The following is a 17,590-nucleotide window of genomic DNA, read 5'->3' on the forward strand; positions in this document are numbered from 1 at the left end:
ATTCCTGAATTTAAAGCTGCAGCTGCGGGAGGCGGACATCTCAATTACAACCACACCACCCCCCTCCACTTCTCTCCCTCTCCCCCCACCTTAAACCAGCTTATATTTCAACCCTTCCTGGGATTCACCTAGTTCTGTTGAAGGGTCATGAGGACTCGAAACGTCAACTCTTTTCTTCTCCGCCGATGCTGCCAGACCTGCTGAGTTTTTCCAGGTAATTTTGTTTTTGTTTTGTAAATAGAAACTGTTCCCACTCAAGAACATCAAGGACTAGAGGGCACAGATTCAAGATAATTGGCAAAAGGAGCAAAAGTGACGCAAGGAAAAAAAATTTCACCCAGAGGGTGGTTGGAGTCTGGAACAAATCTCCTGAAAAGAGAGAATGTACAAGGTTACTGGGATAAGACAGGGGAGTGGGACTAGGTGGAATGCTCTTTCAGAGAGCCAGTGCAGACTTGATGAGCTGAATGGCCACCTCCTGCGCTGTAAAGATACTGTGGTACTGTTATACTGTTTAAAAAAAAATGAAAGTTTGTAAAATGTGCCCAATTAATGTCCTTGCACCACAACAAACAGGTGTAATTGGCATACATGTACATTGCCAGATTGAATTAATCACCAATGTAGCCTGTTTCATGGACAGGACCAGATTCCAGCACAATGTTTTTTTAAACTAACTCTAGGTTGTTAAAACCTGACTTGCAATGAATGTAATTTATGCTTGAAATATCTTGATCTTTTGCACTGGCTTGGCTAATTTTTGGAGAATTGTGCTAATCTCCCTGGTTTCTGTGGTTTAGCTATTTACTGATCCATCAGAAGGACCTGTGTTTCAAAGAAAATTGGCAGATTTGCTCTTAAATTTGACTTGTTTATTGTCTAGAACATGCCCTGACTTAAATGGTTGTTTTTTGACGTTCTGTGGAATTGGGATAGAATTACTATATTCAAGGGCATATTTATTTCCAATTAACTAAAATTTCCAAACATTGCATCATTTTCAATTTTATATAAGTCATATTCTGTATACATTTTAAAAATCAGATTGATGCAACTATGTTAACTTCTCAGCATAAATATTCAGAATAGTGCTGTCAACTTGTATGAGCTTTTGGGTTTAATTGTATTGAGGCGCTAATCTCTCATGTCCTGCCCAGCGGAGCTGGTTTTGTCATTCGTATGTCTGATGCCAGACCCCCAAAGCAACTGCTCTACTCAGAACTCTGTCACGGCAGGAGACTCCCGGGAGGACAACAGAAACGCTTTAGGAATGGCTTCGAAGCATCCCTGAAGGGATCAGACATCCCTGCCAACTCATGCGGGTTCCTGGCTTGTGAACAATCAAAACGGAGAAGCTTCATTCAGGAAGGCACCGAACACATTGAGAGACTTTGTCGGGAGCATGTGGAGGCATCGGAGAGAGGGCATAAGTCTCCAGTAACTCATCTACCCGACCCTCCAAGCAAGTGGCAGAATTTGCAGATTGCACATTCGACTTAATCAACCATCTCAGAATCCATCAAACCAGAGTGGAAGCAAGCCATCTTCAATCCCAAGGGACTACCTAGGCAGAGAATCATATTTAAAACTAATTTATGTACAATGATGATTGGAATAAACACTTGGAATTGAATTGGACCCTTTGCTTTATGCAGGTCATTGATTCTCCACAGCTAGCCAATAAAAAGAAAAGAAAGAATGACTTGCACTTCTAGTGCTTATAAAGCTTAAGTGCCACAGGACATCTCACTGTGCTTTACAGCCAATGAAGTTTTTTAAAGTGTTGTCATTGTTTAGGGAAACCACAAGGAACAGATGAGCTTATTAAACACAGTCTGATAAGGAATAGTTTCAAATGACCGTTGTGTTGCATGATGTAGCATTTTCAAAAGTAAGTCTGGTTTACGTTTGAACATTTTACCTGAGCATTTTTTGACTTGGGTATAAATGAAGTCGGAATTCCCCATGGATGGTAGATGTTTTTTTTTAACTGTATAATTAAAAATTGTAAACGATGATATAGCCGTCATCTACCAACAAAACCTATTGAGCATCAGCATTCACTGAATTTGGCTTACAACCCTTCCTTTATGTCTTGTTTTTCAGAATCCCTTGGAAAACATATATGCTCATAGCATTTCTTACAGTGGGCACTATGGGCTTGTCAAATACCTCTCTGGGTTATCTGAATTATCCAACTCAAGTAATCTTTAAATGCTGCAAGCTGATTCCTGTTATGATAGGAGGAGTCTTCATACAAGGTACACATGAGAGTTGTAAATTCAGTTCCTAAAATGCAGTGCAATGTTATCTGACAGAATTTTTGCAAAACAAAACTTTGCACGAGATTTGTATTCCACATTCCTTATGGTGAATAGAAGTGTTTTTTATAATTAGCATTTAACATGCCTTAATTCCTGTGCTGAGAGTAATTTTGCTGTACACAGTCTGTAAAACTCTATTTTTGGAAACATAGTTATCCGCAAATTTTCATTTTTCAGTGATAGGAATAGTGGCAGTTAGGTTACAGTATATTGCCTTTGAGTATGTTTGATTATTGTATTAAATATTCAGTGGGGAAAAATATAGAATATTGTTTAAATGTGAATGATGACTATGTTACAACAATATGAGATTACTGCAGTTTTTTGGGTTTTTCATTTGTGGTTCTCACAAACCTAAGTACTTCAAATTGCACTTCGAATGGACTTAATTCTGTTAAAAGTAACATTAAAAACTGAGCAATTCCATGAATCTTAGAAAGTGCTGATCCCAATTTAAAATGTTAATTAGTAAAGATATTTGTCAGATAATTGTCATTTCAGACTAACTAATATGTTGATAGAACACACAAGTATGCACCCATATTTCCTGCTGTTTCCAATCTCTCACTTCAAGTTGGAAAACATAAAATAAATAGTGGAATTTCTCTTTTTTTGCTCTGGAGTCTGTGAGCTAAAGAGATATGTGTTGGGTGATGCTGATTGCAGATTTAGAGAAGTAATGCTATTTTCAAGCTCGCTTGATAAATGAGAAAAAAGCACCTTGATTTCTGAGTACAAAAGGTCCAACTCTACAGATACTGTTAGCTTATTTATAGTTAATGTCAGAGATTTGTATAAAAGTTAATTAGATTGTCTATATCTAAGGTCAAAAAAGAGCATTGGTCTATCTAGCCTGTCTTTGTACTCTCCTACCAGCTGCAACTGATAAATATTTCTCTTCAAGATACTTGCCTAATTTGATCTAAGCTACTTGACCCGACAAGCTCCCTTGCTAACCAATTCCAAAAAATCATCTTCTCTTCAGCAAAGGAATGCTTTGTCTTTATCGAGTCTTTATCAACTTCTACAAGTGTCACCTTGTACTATTATCCTGCATCTAATCACATGTCCTTGACTGATGCCTGGTTCCTCTGAGCATTAGTAATTTAAGTAACATCTTAAATCTATAAAGACCTTTTCATATGATAAAATGTTCACCAGAGGCATGAGAAAAACTGACACTGAGCTGAACAAAGGAGGAGAGATTTCAGAGTGGCCTACACCTTGGTTTAAGAAATGGATTTTAAGGCGAGCTTGAATGAAGGAGAGAGAAGTAAGGAAGTAGAGGTTAAGGGTCAGAGTTCAGGAGGCAGGAATCAGGGATGGTTATAGGACTGGAGAAGGTTGCAGAGAAAGGGGTTGTGTGGCAATGGAAGAATATAAACACAAGGATAACCATTTTAAATTCAAGGTGTTGGGGGAACCAGAAGCTTGCATAGATAAGGGATAACAGGTGATGTGGAGGATAGGATACAGGCTTCAGGGTTTCAGACGAACTAAGTTTATGTAAGATGGGAGGTTAGGGAGGCTGGTCAGAAGAACATTGGAGTAATTGAGTTTGGAGCTAACAAATGCATGTCCAAGCATTTTAGTGACAGATGGGCTGAATTAAAGTGGGGATAGAAATAGATAGTCTTTGTATTGGAGATGTTATGGGGTTGAGCTTCTGCTAGCGTTAACACAGGTTGCCAAGGTTGCATGTTCAGTTTGAGGAAAAACAATGTGAAGCTGTATTTAATATAGCATTTTTCACAAAATGCTTCACGGTCAATAAAGTCTTTTTGAAATGTAGCCGCTATTGTATCTACAGTAAGGTCCTGCAAACAGCAATGAGACAAATAATCTGTTTTTGGCAATGTTGGTTATAGAATTAAATGTTGGCCAAAACACCAAACAAATCAATCTGCTTCACAAAGATTGCATCAATTCTCCCAGTGACCATTTGCTCCATTACATATTCTGTAATTTTACTTTGTCAATTTCACTGACAAGCACTTAATGTTCTGCAAGGAAAAGTAGATGCAGTGAACTGTGGATGAAAATTGATGGTATCACATTGTCATTTGGATCAGTATTAAGCAGAATAGTTAATTTTTGAAACCAAGCCTGAGTATCTTGTGACAATATTTAACCTGATTTACCTTGACCCCCACCGCCCCAGACCTTGCAGGTTTTATCATTGGAAAGCTTTCTTAGAAGTAAAACTGTCAATGCACATCCATAGTCACTTGTTAATTTGTTTGCTTCCTATAACAGGGAAACGCTACAATATTATAGATGTGTCTGCTGCACTTTGTATGAGTTTTGGTCTGATTTGGTTCACTTTGGCTGATAGCACAGTGACACCTAATTTCAATTTGACAGGTAAGGCATGTAATTTCTGTCAATTTAAAAACTTTTGTTAAGAACTTGAGTGTTGGCTATTTTTATACTTTCCCTGAATATCTGGTTTCTCTTCCGGGCGGTTGTGTAATAGAGTGTTTTGATTCTTAACAGCTGAGAACTTGTGCAGTTAAGCAGTTGGGTCTGATTTATTGCATTTACATTTAAACTGGTGTCTTTGGAACTTAGTAAACTTGCAGAATATCTTGAATTCCTTTTAACCATCCAATTCTTATATGTCCATCGATTGGCAGTTATCATTCGCAGCACAGATTTTTAACCCACTGAACCAACATTTTTAGAGTTGCACTGAAACTAGCATGTAATGTATCACCTAAAGGAACAGATGTGCTCACAAATTTTTTATCTTATGAACAAAGAGTATAATTATGGCTTTGAGTAGTTAACTTGCTTCTAAAACATTTGTTTCAAATGTGCATTTTTTTTTAAAAAGAAAAGCAAGCCTATTCAATATTGGCTGTAAACCTCGCTGATAGTTTCTTGGAATTTGAACATTATTTGTATAAACTGTTCTGATATACTGAGTATTAAGTTTCAGGTGGTGAATACACATGAGGTCAACTGCCTGAGGGTTGATAGAGTGGCTGACAGTCACTTCAGAGACCAAATTTACTTCCCTAACGTATATTTGCTACTATTTTTGTATCACTGACACACAAAATAAAACAGGAGCACCTGCATTTTCACTGACCAGCGGTTTCTTCGGAGGAGTAAAATGTCTTGGCAGCTGTATAATCCTGAGTAAATCCGATTTACACTGGACAGTTTTGCCTTGAGAAGCAAAATTTTGCCTTTTGAGTACAGTGGTGTATGATGTTATGAAATAAAACTAGCCTTCTAGACAAAGTCAGTTGAAGTAGTAGAAGCTAGAGTAAACTAATGTGGAGAACTGCAGTCACTTTGTAGTCAAGGCTTTTACCAACGAATGGCTTTTGAGTCTCTCTAGGCATTCTCTGAAGGGCCTTCTGATCTGTTACTGCCTTCTAATAAGCAGCAACCCTCACTTGTCCCAACATCTCATGGATTTTCCCACCTAGCGCATCTGCTGGGGGCTAACCTTGTCAACCTTTAGTACATCTTGTCCACCACTTGCTGCTGTCTACTTAGACTCTGCCAATGGTTCAGCAATCACTGCCCCCCTTGCCATTTCCCTTCAGAGTGTCCATTCACTTATACACAACAACGTAGCTCTGGCTTGTACAGATATTTGGTTCAGGAGCTCCATAACTTCTGTCGTACTGAAGCTTCCAGCCTATGCTATGCTTTACATTGCCTATCCTGCCCAAGCCGCCATGGGTTGGTGTAGCCCTTATCACCAAATATGTCTCTTTTCCCTGACTTTTCTGGTGCTCCTCCTTTTTGAGCACCTTATCTTGACCACACACTTTTTCCACCCCACCCACCTCCACCTTCCCGCCAGTGGCAGTCCAAGTTTTTCTCCAAAATCTGCTGCTGCTCCTTCCACTTTGCCTCCGCATTGAGTAACCCCTCATCCTTGGTGATTTCAATCTTCACCTTAACTTGCCTTTCTGTCTCTTTAATTTCACTGACTTTTTGTTCTCCTCCAACCTCTCCCTGCATATAAACTCTGCTACCCATATTCATGACTAAGCCCTCAGCTTAGAAGTCCCACATGGCTGCACTCTTCCCATGATCTCTATCACTTTCTTGAATCCCTCATACCCACATACTCCTACCCTATTCCAACCCCACTTTCCGTGTCCATGTCTGGGAATAAAAACTAACTTAGAATTGCACTTTTGCATTACTTCTGCAACTGTTGACATGCTCAGATACTCCATCGCCTCCATCCATGAATCTGTTCCAAGTAAAATCTTAACTGGTTAACCCTCATGGTATGCAGCAACCCTGAGCGGTGCCTTCTCTCCTTAAAGTTGAGCATAGCAGACACACAACTGGCTTAGCCATCCATTACCAGATCTGATTGAATCACAACCATTGTTGTGCCTCACTCTCTGCTAAACATGCTCCAAGATCATCCCGGAGATCCAAAGTAACTCCTGGCACCTTTGCTTGAGCATCAGCAGTTTCTTTAAATCCCTCCCCCTGTCCTCTTACTTCCAACAAGTGTAAAAAGTTCATGGCCTTTGAGTAAAGTTGAAGCCACCTATTAGCTGTTTCTGCTGCTCTCCCTTCTTCCCTTAGCCCTCACCCTAAACCTTTCTCTGAATGTTTCATGAGATGCAACTTCTGTTCCCTTGACCCATTTCCACAAAACTCTTTTCTTCGTGTTCTTATTAGCTAACATTCACTTGGTTGACAAGAACAGAAAATACTAAAAACACTTGGCAGGCCAGGCAGAATCTACAGAGAGAAGTAGAATTCTCATTCCAGGTTGATGACCTTTCATCAGAATGGCCTGGCAAAAGATCATCGACCTGAAATGTTAACTCTGTTCCTCTCTGCGCAAACACTGTCTGGCCTGCTGAGCATTTCCAGTATTTTCTGTTCTTCAGATTTCCAGCATGCACAGTGTTTTACTATTGTAAATGTTGTCTCTCCTCAAGTAGTGACCCCCTCCCTTTTTAAAATTGCCATCATCAAACAGTTCCTCAAAAAATCCATCCTCAACTCTTCTGCCCTTGCAAGCTACTGTCTCATCCTCGCACTTCCTATTATTTTGTGCATCTCTTTGCTCCACTATTTCTGGCTGTGACTTCAGCAAACACACTCTGAAGCTCTTTTCCCACCGTACCCCCTCTCCTGACATCTCTGCCTTCCTCTCTTCTTTTAGGACCCTCTTTAAACCCACCTCTTTCACCAAGTTTGCCTAAATATCTCCTCCTTTGGCTTAGCTTCCACTTTTGTCATATTATGCCCCTGAGAAGAGGCTTGAGCTGTTTTTTCTACTTTAAAGGCGCCATATGAATGCCAGCTGTTCTAAGAATTTATTGTCTATTAGAATGCTTGCTTCGTCACTTTTTAATATTACAGTATATTTCAAAATAATATACATTTATTGGTTTTGAAAACCTACTTGCTTCCCCCTCCCTCTGTCCACATCCACCCCACCGCCACTGATGCCAGCATTGCTTTGATTGTTGACACTGTTGAGTTGACCAAATATTAAATATAAAATAGTTTACTATAGAAATTCTAAGTTGAATAAGTATTGTACAGTTTTATTCAAGATGTTGCAGTAAGTAAAGTACTAGCTGTCTTGGTAATTGCAAGTCTTAGCTGAACATTACTTTATCAAAGATGAGATGTTAATGCTTGCTTGCATCATTGGCAGTGAAAGCATGTGCAGTTTAATTACAATGATTTTGTTTGGCCTTGCCAAGAAGGAAGAATTACTGAAACAAATATCTGAAGTGTTGTTTTATTAACATAGCACGTCATGTTTGACCAAAGAAGATGATTGTGATTTCCTTATGCTTACGGTTTGAAACCCTCCTGTTCTCTAGGAGTAACACTTATCTCGATGGCACTTTGCGCTGATGCAGCTATTGGAAATGTACAGGAGAAAGCAATGAAACTACATAATGGTTCAAATTCAGAAATGGTAAGTGATTTCATGCCCTACCTCCTTGGCCAGTTATTTTGGTATCTGTTGAAAGCATGACAGTGTAGACCAAGTTCAAATTAATGGAACCTTATTAAAATAGCCTTTGTGTTCTGCCGTTTGCATTTGGAGCAAGACATGCTTCAGATTTTTGCCTCGACGGATTGGATCTCCGCCGTGGCAGAAATGCCCAAAAATTGGAAACCCCGCCCCCGAACACGGCACTTCCCATTTTCATGAAGGCAGGGTCCATTTAAATTGCCAGCTGCCTCCACTGAAATGCGATTTTAGTAGATCAGGAGTGTGAAACCTGATGTGTGCAGGTAAGAGCAGGTCCGAACTTGGTGAATTTGTTTGGTTAGCAAGAGTACCCCTTTGGAGAGGTAAGGTACCCTTTTGGATCTGGTCCCAGGGCACCTTTGGTGAAGGTTAGGTGCCCTTTGGAAGTGTTAAAATTAGGTATGAATGTGCGTAAAAATGCAGAAACTCATTACTGTCAAGCTTATTGAAATTGTCAATGGACCTGTCAAAAGCAACTGTTATAATTATCAGAGCACCTGTCAAAAGAAGCTGTGAAGGAATTTAAAAGTCCAGCCATTTAAATAATTGAAAAAAAAATGGAAAGTTTTTTTTTAAAAAAGTTATTGCTTGCTATTTAACTTTGCCTGTTGACATTAGCCTGAGGACTCTTATTAGTGGTTTAGTGCCACCTGACTGATTTCACAACTGTGCATTATCACAGTAGGGTGCCTGCCATTTTACAGTTTATATGACAGCTACAAGCTGTTATAGATTCTGTGATGTGGGACCATGAATTTGAATGCATTTTGTTATAAGGGATTGTGCACTTGAATGAAATGTTTGTTGTTATAAGGCTTTATGTAATTGAAGAAATGTAAATGTAGTAAATAGCCTTTTATGAATGGAAGTATTTTTTCCAATATGTTGAAGTCTGCAATAGACACTTAGAACTTTACAGAACTTTATTTTATCTAATCTCTGCATGGGCCCTGAGGTCTGCCGACGGTGGAAATAAGGCGAGTTGGCATAGTAGGTGTAACTGTAAAGGGTGGTGAGGGGGGGATATGGGTTGCATGAATTGGCAGAAAGCTGGCTATAAAGAGCCACTGGGTGTGGAGGGGCATAGGTTGGCATAGGGGCTATAAAAGGCCATGATGATGGGTGCAGGGTATGGGGTAGCATAGATGGGCTATTGCGGGTGTGAGGTGGGGTGAGGGTTGGAGGGATGTTTTACGTTTTAATCTTTATTGTTATATTTGGACTCAGGCTGGAGCCCCAAAGTCTTGCACCCAGCCCGCCTCTGCACCCAGCAGCCTCCTCACTACCTCTTCCCAGGTTGCCTGCCCTGAATTTTAATCCAGCCCACCTCCCAGACCGAAAATCTGACATCTAGGCAGCCATCTTTAAAGGTCACATTCATGGAGCCAGGAATTCTCCTGACTCTGCGCACCCAACCCAGGAGTGAAAATCTGGGCCATGCTCTTTAAAGCTGCAGTATCCAATGTAGTTGGATTTTAAAAATCAAATTATTTCCAAGTGCAGTCCATTTTAAATCCTGTCTGGGAAAATATTTGCCTTTTACATTTGATTGTCTTGATGTGCTGGCCCTGGAGAGGGTCCAGAGGAGGTTCACAAGAACAATCCCAGGAATGAAAGGCTTAACATATGAGGAACATTTGAGGACTCTGGGTCTATACTCGATGGAGTTTAGAAGGATGAGGGGGGATCTGATTGAAACTCACAGAATACTGAAAGGCCTGGATAGAGTGGATGTGGGGAAGATGTTTCCATTAGTAGGAGAGACCATGACCCGAGGGCACATCCTCAGAGTAAAGGGAAGACCTTTTAGAACAGAGATGAGGAGAAACTTCTTTAGCCAGAGAGTGGTGAATCTATGGAATTCATTGCCACAGAACGCTGTGGAGGCCAGGTCATTGAGTGTATTTAAGACCGAGATAGGTTCTTGATTGGTAAGGGGATCAAAGGTTATGGGGAGAAGGCGGGAGAATGGGGTTGACAAACTTATCAACCATAATTGAATGGCGGAGCACACTCGATGGGCCGAATGGCCTAATTTCTGCTCCTACGTCTTATGGTCTTTTACTTCAGATTGTGATGCACAATTTGATATAAATATACTTTGCTAAGTTTTAGTTGTATGAAAGTTAACCATTGATGTAGCCATTCCTTATGTTGCTCTTCCCTTTTTTTGCTACTCTACATACTACTGTTTTTCACAAAGGAGATACTACATTTTAAAAAATGCTTTCCCATTCCTGACAGAATTCAATAGACGTGTAAAGCTGGCAGCCATGTCCCGTTGTTTTATTTTTGTTAGATATGGAAATAACAATTCTGGCTCAACTAAATGCTGATCAGGTGGAACATCTTTCAGTTTGCATAATGCATAAAATTTAAATATAATCTTCTCGGAGCTATATTTTGCATTTGATAGCAAAATGCCTGTATGGAACCTGAATGTTGTAAACCAAACAGTCATTTGACTATTTCATGACCTAATGTTCATAGCTAATTCAAAGTGGAGCTCTGTATTAACATTTTCCAGATAATTAGAGTTATGTTAAACTGGCAAAACACCATGGATAGTGTCCTTAAGTGAATCAATTGGTAGCTCTACTGTACAGTTGCAAATTGTACTGAATAGCTGCTCATACTGGGGTGACACAATCTGTCATATTGGTGAAATCTAGCCATCAGTTCCATTAACCGTATTAATCAACTAAACAGGACAAAATATAATAGCAGGCTTCTCATAACAATGCTCGTAGTGTGTTGGTGCTTTTTTTTTAAGAACAGTATCACTGGTTTATCAATAAAGCTGGGTGTAGTCTAGAAGCACTGCAACAGGGGATCTGGGAGCAATCAGGAGAATTGTCTCGGTATTATTGATAATTTGGGAATGGTTCTGGGATCAGGAAGCACTGGAAATGCACTGTTTAAGGGTTTGTGAGCATTGAAAGGTGTTCTCAGGCCCTCGGATGTGGGCTTTGCTGGCAAGGCCAACATTTATTGCCCTGGAGAAGGTGATGGTGAACCACCATCTTGAACTGATGCAGCCCATGTGATGTAAATATACCACAGTGCATAAGGGAGGGAGTGCCAGGATTTTGACCCTGTGACAATGAAGGGGCGGCAATATCTTTCCAAACCAGGTTGGAAAATGACTTGGAGAGGAACTTGCAGATGGTGGTGTTCCCATGAGCTTGATGCAAGTGTTCTCCTAGGCATTAGCTGTCACAGATTTGGAAGGTGCTGTTGGTAAGCCTTGGTGCATCGCTGCAGTGCAAAGTGTAAATGGTGCATATTGCAGCCACAGTGTGCCACTGGTGAAGTGAATGAATGTTTATAATGATAGATGAGGTCCCTGTCCCTGGTAGACAGACTTTGGGGAATTTGGAGGTGAGTTACTAACCACGATAACTAACCCTGTTCATGTAGTCGCAGTATTTGTGTGGCTGGTCCAGTTAGGTTTCTAGTCAATGGTAACTCCCAGGATGTCGCTGGTGGATCATTCAGCAATGGTAATGCTGTTGAATGTCATAAAGAGGTGGTTGGATGATCTCTTGTTAGAGATGGTAATTACCCATCACTTGGGTGGCATGAATGTTACTTGCCGCTTATCAGCCCAAAACTGAATGTTGTCTAGGTCTTGCTGTCTGTAGGATTGGCATATTATGGTCATTTTGGCATTTGAGGTTGTTGGGCTCTGAGGGGAAGCTGGCATTAGCTGTCTTTTGTGATCTCTAGGATCGCAGAATGTGCCTTAAACTGTCCATGGTCCCTTCTAAAAGTTTTCAATTCAATCCCACCACCAAAAGCTCAATTTTTGCATCTGACATTTAATTGTCCCCTCCCAACCCCCACTACTTGTCCAATTGTTGCCAGATCTTGCCTTAAAAGTGTTACTGCTTCTGAAAGTTAATGGTCAAGATTACAGGCTTCAGCTGGTATTTTCCTAACATGTAGCCCTGTCTTGCACCAGGAGCATAGAAATGGAAAATCTGCTCTATATTGCACTCTAGGTGAGGATGCTGATTTGTGCAGTTTTTAACAAGCATATATGTCCATAAACAAAAGTTACCTACAATAGTGCTTGTTCATCATTAACGGGGGGAAAAAATCCTTTAGTCTCTGGTTCAGAGAATAGGCATTTTTAACTGAAATTTCATAAAAGAAAGAAAAGAGTGGTGAAGTGAGGAATTATTTCTTGATAGACATTCTTTTTTTCCTTTTTTAACCATCTGAGAAACACAGCTACTCTGATCAGAAGTGTTGTCTGCCTCAGCAGTTCAAAACGAAGAATAACATTTGTTGATCGATTAATTGCAAACAACCTGAAATAAAGCTTTGAAAATTAAATTTCCAGTTTCTGTTGAAGCCTTTTGGAAAAAGCAAAGAAACTGTCATTGTCATAGGATTAAAGGAGAGAATCTTCTACCTTTCATCTCCTGCTGTTACTCAGATTGCATGCTGTGAAATTCTACAAACTGCACATGCTAGAATGCACAGATGTGGTTGAAAGGTTGATGGAAATATCCAGTTGAAGCCAAGGCAATTGAGACAGGCTGAGGCCCAAAAGAAAAAGCTTTAATGAAGGTATTAAAGAACACACACAGTTCTGTGGGTAAATTCAATCAAGTTATTATGAAACGTGTAATTATTTTGTTTAAAAATTAGAAATTTCGATTACTAAATTGCCAATAAACATTTTGTAATTTGAATTGGTTTATGTGACCACAAAATATTGAGCTACTGATTTTTTTCCCATCCATATTTTGCTGAAGACTGTTTCAAGAAGTAATATTTAGGGTGCATTGTGTGCACATGGTTTTTAATTTGCTGATATATTTATGTATGAAATACATCGCTTCAGATACAGCAGCTACTTCTATGGAAATACTGTGTGGGCAACATTTCACCCCCCGCCCCCCCGGTTGGGGGGGAAGGTGCGGAGCTACCATTTTACGGGCCCGCCCAGCGTGATGTGCACCAGGAAGTGCAGCGTGCTCCCTTTGGGGCGGGGGGGGGATTCCCTTAGCCGGGAGAGCGCTCTTTCGCTGGGTCCTTTGATCAGACACTGAGTGCCTTTGAATGAGGGACCCCTTCCCTCTTTCAAAGAGCTGGCAAAGGCACAGTGGGCCAAATGGCCTATCTCTCTGCAGTATGATTCTATGCATGTAGCTTTACTATACTTTTTAAAGACTCTTGTTTGTTTTCATGAGTTTGTGCTCTTGAAAAACAAACTGACTTTCTCCAAATTTAGCAGGCTTTGTGGGGTCTAGTTTTCTCACTGAGTTTTCTGAGGCGGTTTTGTACCAATCATAGAACTTGAGCAATAAAGCTTTTAAATTGGCAATATAAACTAACTTTAACAATCCTTATCATTTATAGAAATAATAGTGGTGTAAGTGCCTTCCAGTGTGATGCCGTGTACCCTGGAATCTGGTTGTCAGTTTGTTCACTGGAAAGAATGTGGTTGAAAATGTTTAGTCACTGTACACGTAGCACATGAGAGGCCAAAGTATTGCTTGCGCGTTCTTGTTGTCCAGCAAATAATCCATGATTCACAAATTGCATTTCTTGTGTAGCAAGATTCAAGAGAAAGCATAAGTTAAGAATTCCTTTGCCGGAATTATTGGCACATATTCTAATTTCATCTTCTGTCACCCTTCTATATATTCCAGGCCAAACAATTAATAACTTCTTTAGATGCTGTCAAACTTTAATCTCTTGTGCCTCACCAGCTTGTAGTCTTGTGTTCCTTTGGATTTTGAAATTTGGGTTATACTTTTTTTTTAAATCACATACTTACCTTCTACAGAGCATAGTAAACTAGTTGGTGATCCCTCAGATCTGACTGTGTGATTGGCAATTTGCAGCCATGTTCTACGGAGCATGGCAATGGCCTGTCTGATGGCCTCTCCTACTCCTGTTGTCTTTCATGTAAATTGGAGGTTGTGCATGCTTCCCCAGTAATTTCTCATCATTTGATTGGTAAAGTGTTCCTTTTCTGACGGATTGTGTGTTCCGGCTCCATTTCTGTACAAAACTTGTACATTAATAGAAAACTCACTCATAAGAGGGTCAAGTGGCTCGTTTGTTATATGTTAAACCATGGCAAGATTGAGGTACTGAGAGGAAACTTAGTTGGTATTCCTAGGAATATTGTAAATTCTTCACATTTGCTAACAAATAGATGCCCAGATTTCTAATGTGGTTTCACTACCAACTATGATTTAAGACCTTTAGAAGTCATTTGTGGTTTTGCTGCTCGTGAATAACCTTTCTTTCTTATTAAAAGACTGTATTCCATTGCACAAGAGAGCGGTTGCTCCTTGAACTCACATTGATACATGTTACTTTTTTTCAGAAAAAAAAGCAGCAAGTGGTAGCAATGAAATATGAATTTAAAAAACTCTTATTTAAACTGACCACACACTAAAAGAGGAAGCTTGAAGCTTGATAATGCACCAAAGGAAGCACAAGTTTTAAAGCTAACTAGAATTAGACAAAATACATTTTTCATTACCCATTTTAGTAAAATATTAACATGCTTGCACATTTCATTTGAGTTTACTGATCTCACTAAAAGGAGATTGTCTCATGTCCCTTTTGGCAGTATATTGTATTTTAGGATAATTTATATCCTAAACAGCTTTATTGTAAAACCTGAGGGCATGGGGTTGTCAAGTCTAATGGAGTCTTTTTAAAATCTTGCCATCTACAAATAAGATATTCAACAGGTTTATAAAGCTAAATGGGTAGAGGTGGACCCAGAAGTTATGACATAGGATTATAATTTACAAATGCTTACATTTGTTTGAAATCCTTGACTATGCCATATAAATGTGAGTATTGAGATCATATGCCTAATGACTGTCAATTTTTATCTTCTAATCAAAAATGGATTTAGCCACATCTAGATTCCTGACGTGTGACTGTTGGACAATGCTGAAGCAGATCTCCAGAATAGGTGTCCTATGTTACAACATTATTATTCATCCTTGCTGAGATAATTTAATAGGCCTTTTGTTCCCATTGTTACTGCAAGAAATATGCAGCTGCACAAAAAGTAGCCTGCTGTCTGGAAATTATGGGAAAAACAAAAATTTTCAAAATACATAGTAAGTCAGCATAAGAAAAAACAGATTAAATCGGGTTAAAACCCTTGTCATTTTACAGTATTATAATTCAGCCCTTGTCTAGTAAATGATGACTTGTAATAATGTGCAGTGAAGTAGGCTGACTAGCTGTGAGTGAATTTACATAGTACAATCATGCAGAAAAAGTCTTGAACAAAATGAATAACCCAAGTGCTCAATTCAGATTTATGATAATATGTTTGAAAACTACTGGATTGATAATATTATGCTTCACCAGCTCATGATGTCTGGATTAGCCAGTATAAAGCGTACTCACCAACACTATTAGAAATATGGAAGGCTCTCCCTGATCTACTGCTGTGTTAGAGTGCAATAATGAAGTCATGAAAGTACAATTTAAGTTATCCCTCCTCCCTCCCAGTAATTTCGAGAAAATATATTTTTAAGAAGCTCAGTTAATTGTTCAGTCGCTCAAATATAATGATTTCCTTTTAGAATTTTGTGAAATATTTGGTTTGATGTTTGAGCATTTGTATCAATTGTTTTGTTTTTACTTCCCTTGCTCCCAGTATTTCTTCATTTATTGCATTAACTTCCCTTTTGAAGACCATTGGTGTCACCTCTGCTGACATCTCCAGACCTAGGCTGGTATTTCTCTGTGGTAAGCCAGAGATGTGGGTGGGTGGCTGCTGCTGTCTGACTGTCCTCTGTGCCACTGTATGTTATTTTAAGTGCCCTCACCTTTCTGATTAGTTTGATGTATGTAACTGAAGACCTACTTTCCTGAAGAAAATAAGAGAATGTTAATTGTGTTCTTGCTAGATATCATCCTTCTAAGTGCTTAAAAAAAAATTCCCTGCTCCGTTGAGACAAGTTGAGAAATTCAATTATTGGATATGTGTAGCAAAACAAAACAAAAAATCTAAACTTGAACATGAGGACTGAACAATTCTACAAAATGAGAGGAGGCACAATTTTAAGTGAAATTGAGAAGCTGTTAAGGATGTGTTGTTGTTGAATTCATTAAGTTATTGAATATGGTATGATCTCTTTTTTCAAAAAAGGGAAAAATCTCAATGTGTAAGTTTGTTACAATTCCAATTGAGGGCAGTCCAGCCTGATGGATGACCTTGCAAAATTGTCAACCAATCACCCCTTCAGTATTTTTAGAAATTCCTTCCACCATAATTGTATACTAGATGGCATTCTGAAAAGCTGCGATGAACTGCAAAAACAGAACTGTGGCTCAAATGATGACCGCAAATGTTGCTGTCGAATAGAAGTTACTTTTGTCTGTACCGGTATTGAGGAAAGCTGGCCAACAGTCCCTTTAGATTGTGATCTGTAGTGATCTTCCCCCAGTCTCTTTTATATACCATTCCCTTTTCAATAAAAATCTTCTTTCAGCCTGAGGGTGATTCCACAAAAGATTTAAGAATGTAGGTAGAGCCACAATGGCAGCTCCTGTGATTCCCCCCATGAGCAGCTGACTATATACCTCTCTCTCTCTCTCTTCCTTCAGTGCATTATATTGGTCCTCGCCCTTCTATGACAACTCTCCAGATGATTCAAGTCCTTCTATGTTTTAAAAAAAACAAATGTAAGATCAGTGGTTCTCAAATTGCAGTCTGCAGATCACTGCCTGCATAGACCCTCCAAGAAGTCCATGACAAAGGGCAGCTTTATGGGTAGGCACCATGGTCAAGAGTAAAAGACCCCCCCCATGACAGGCTCCTGCTTTCACCAGGTCCGTGCACACCGACCCCTCTACCTGGGCAATGTTTCCCCAGTGTTCTCGTTCCCCGAGTGCCTTCTCCATGTCCTGCCTTCTATGTTTCTGGTCACTACGTGCTCCTGCCCAGGATAGACTCTGCAGTGAGAAGCCAGCACACCCATCTCAGATATATGTAAGCAAGTAACTGTTCAGTTAAAAACAGTATCAAGACACTCTTTAAATATGGCATTCTTCATGTTATGATTATTATGTAATATTAAGATTCAGAAGGGGAGTCCATGATTACTCATCCTTCAACCAAAAAAATTTGAGAACCACTAGGTTGGATAATGAGTGTTGTCCTGTTAAAGTGTGTTATGACCCATGCAGTTGGTAAAACTGAGTTATTTTTTAAAATCCCAGAGGGAAACTTTAAACAACTGTCATAACCAATAACACTTAAAGTTATGTTTGAGAT

The 17,590-nt window shown here is 39.5% G+C and overlaps 1 protein-coding gene across 3 annotated transcripts in view; it reads left to right on the plus strand.

The window, feature by feature from the left end:
• slc35b3 (solute carrier family 35 member B3) overlaps nt 1–17,590 on the plus strand; it is a 40,016-nt gene that overhangs the window by 11,991 nt on the left and 10,435 nt on the right. For 2 of the 3 annotated variants that reach the window (XM_041190544.1, XM_041190542.1), the window contains exons 3-5: nt 2,107–2,261; nt 4,581–4,688; nt 8,156–8,253. In XM_041190544.1, coding sequence (XP_041046478.1) covers nt 2,107–2,261; nt 4,581–4,688; nt 8,156–8,253 — 361 coding nt within the window. The remainder of the gene's footprint in view (nt 1–2,106; nt 2,262–4,580; nt 4,689–8,155; nt 8,254–17,590) is intronic. The other variant, XM_041190543.1, reaches the window with a different exon arrangement.

Source organism: Carcharodon carcharias, chromosome 6, assembly GCF_017639515.1.
Source record: "Carcharodon carcharias isolate sCarCar2 chromosome 6, sCarCar2.pri, whole genome shotgun sequence".
In the NCBI taxonomy this organism is placed as follows: domain Eukaryota; kingdom Metazoa; phylum Chordata; class Chondrichthyes; order Lamniformes; family Lamnidae; genus Carcharodon; species Carcharodon carcharias.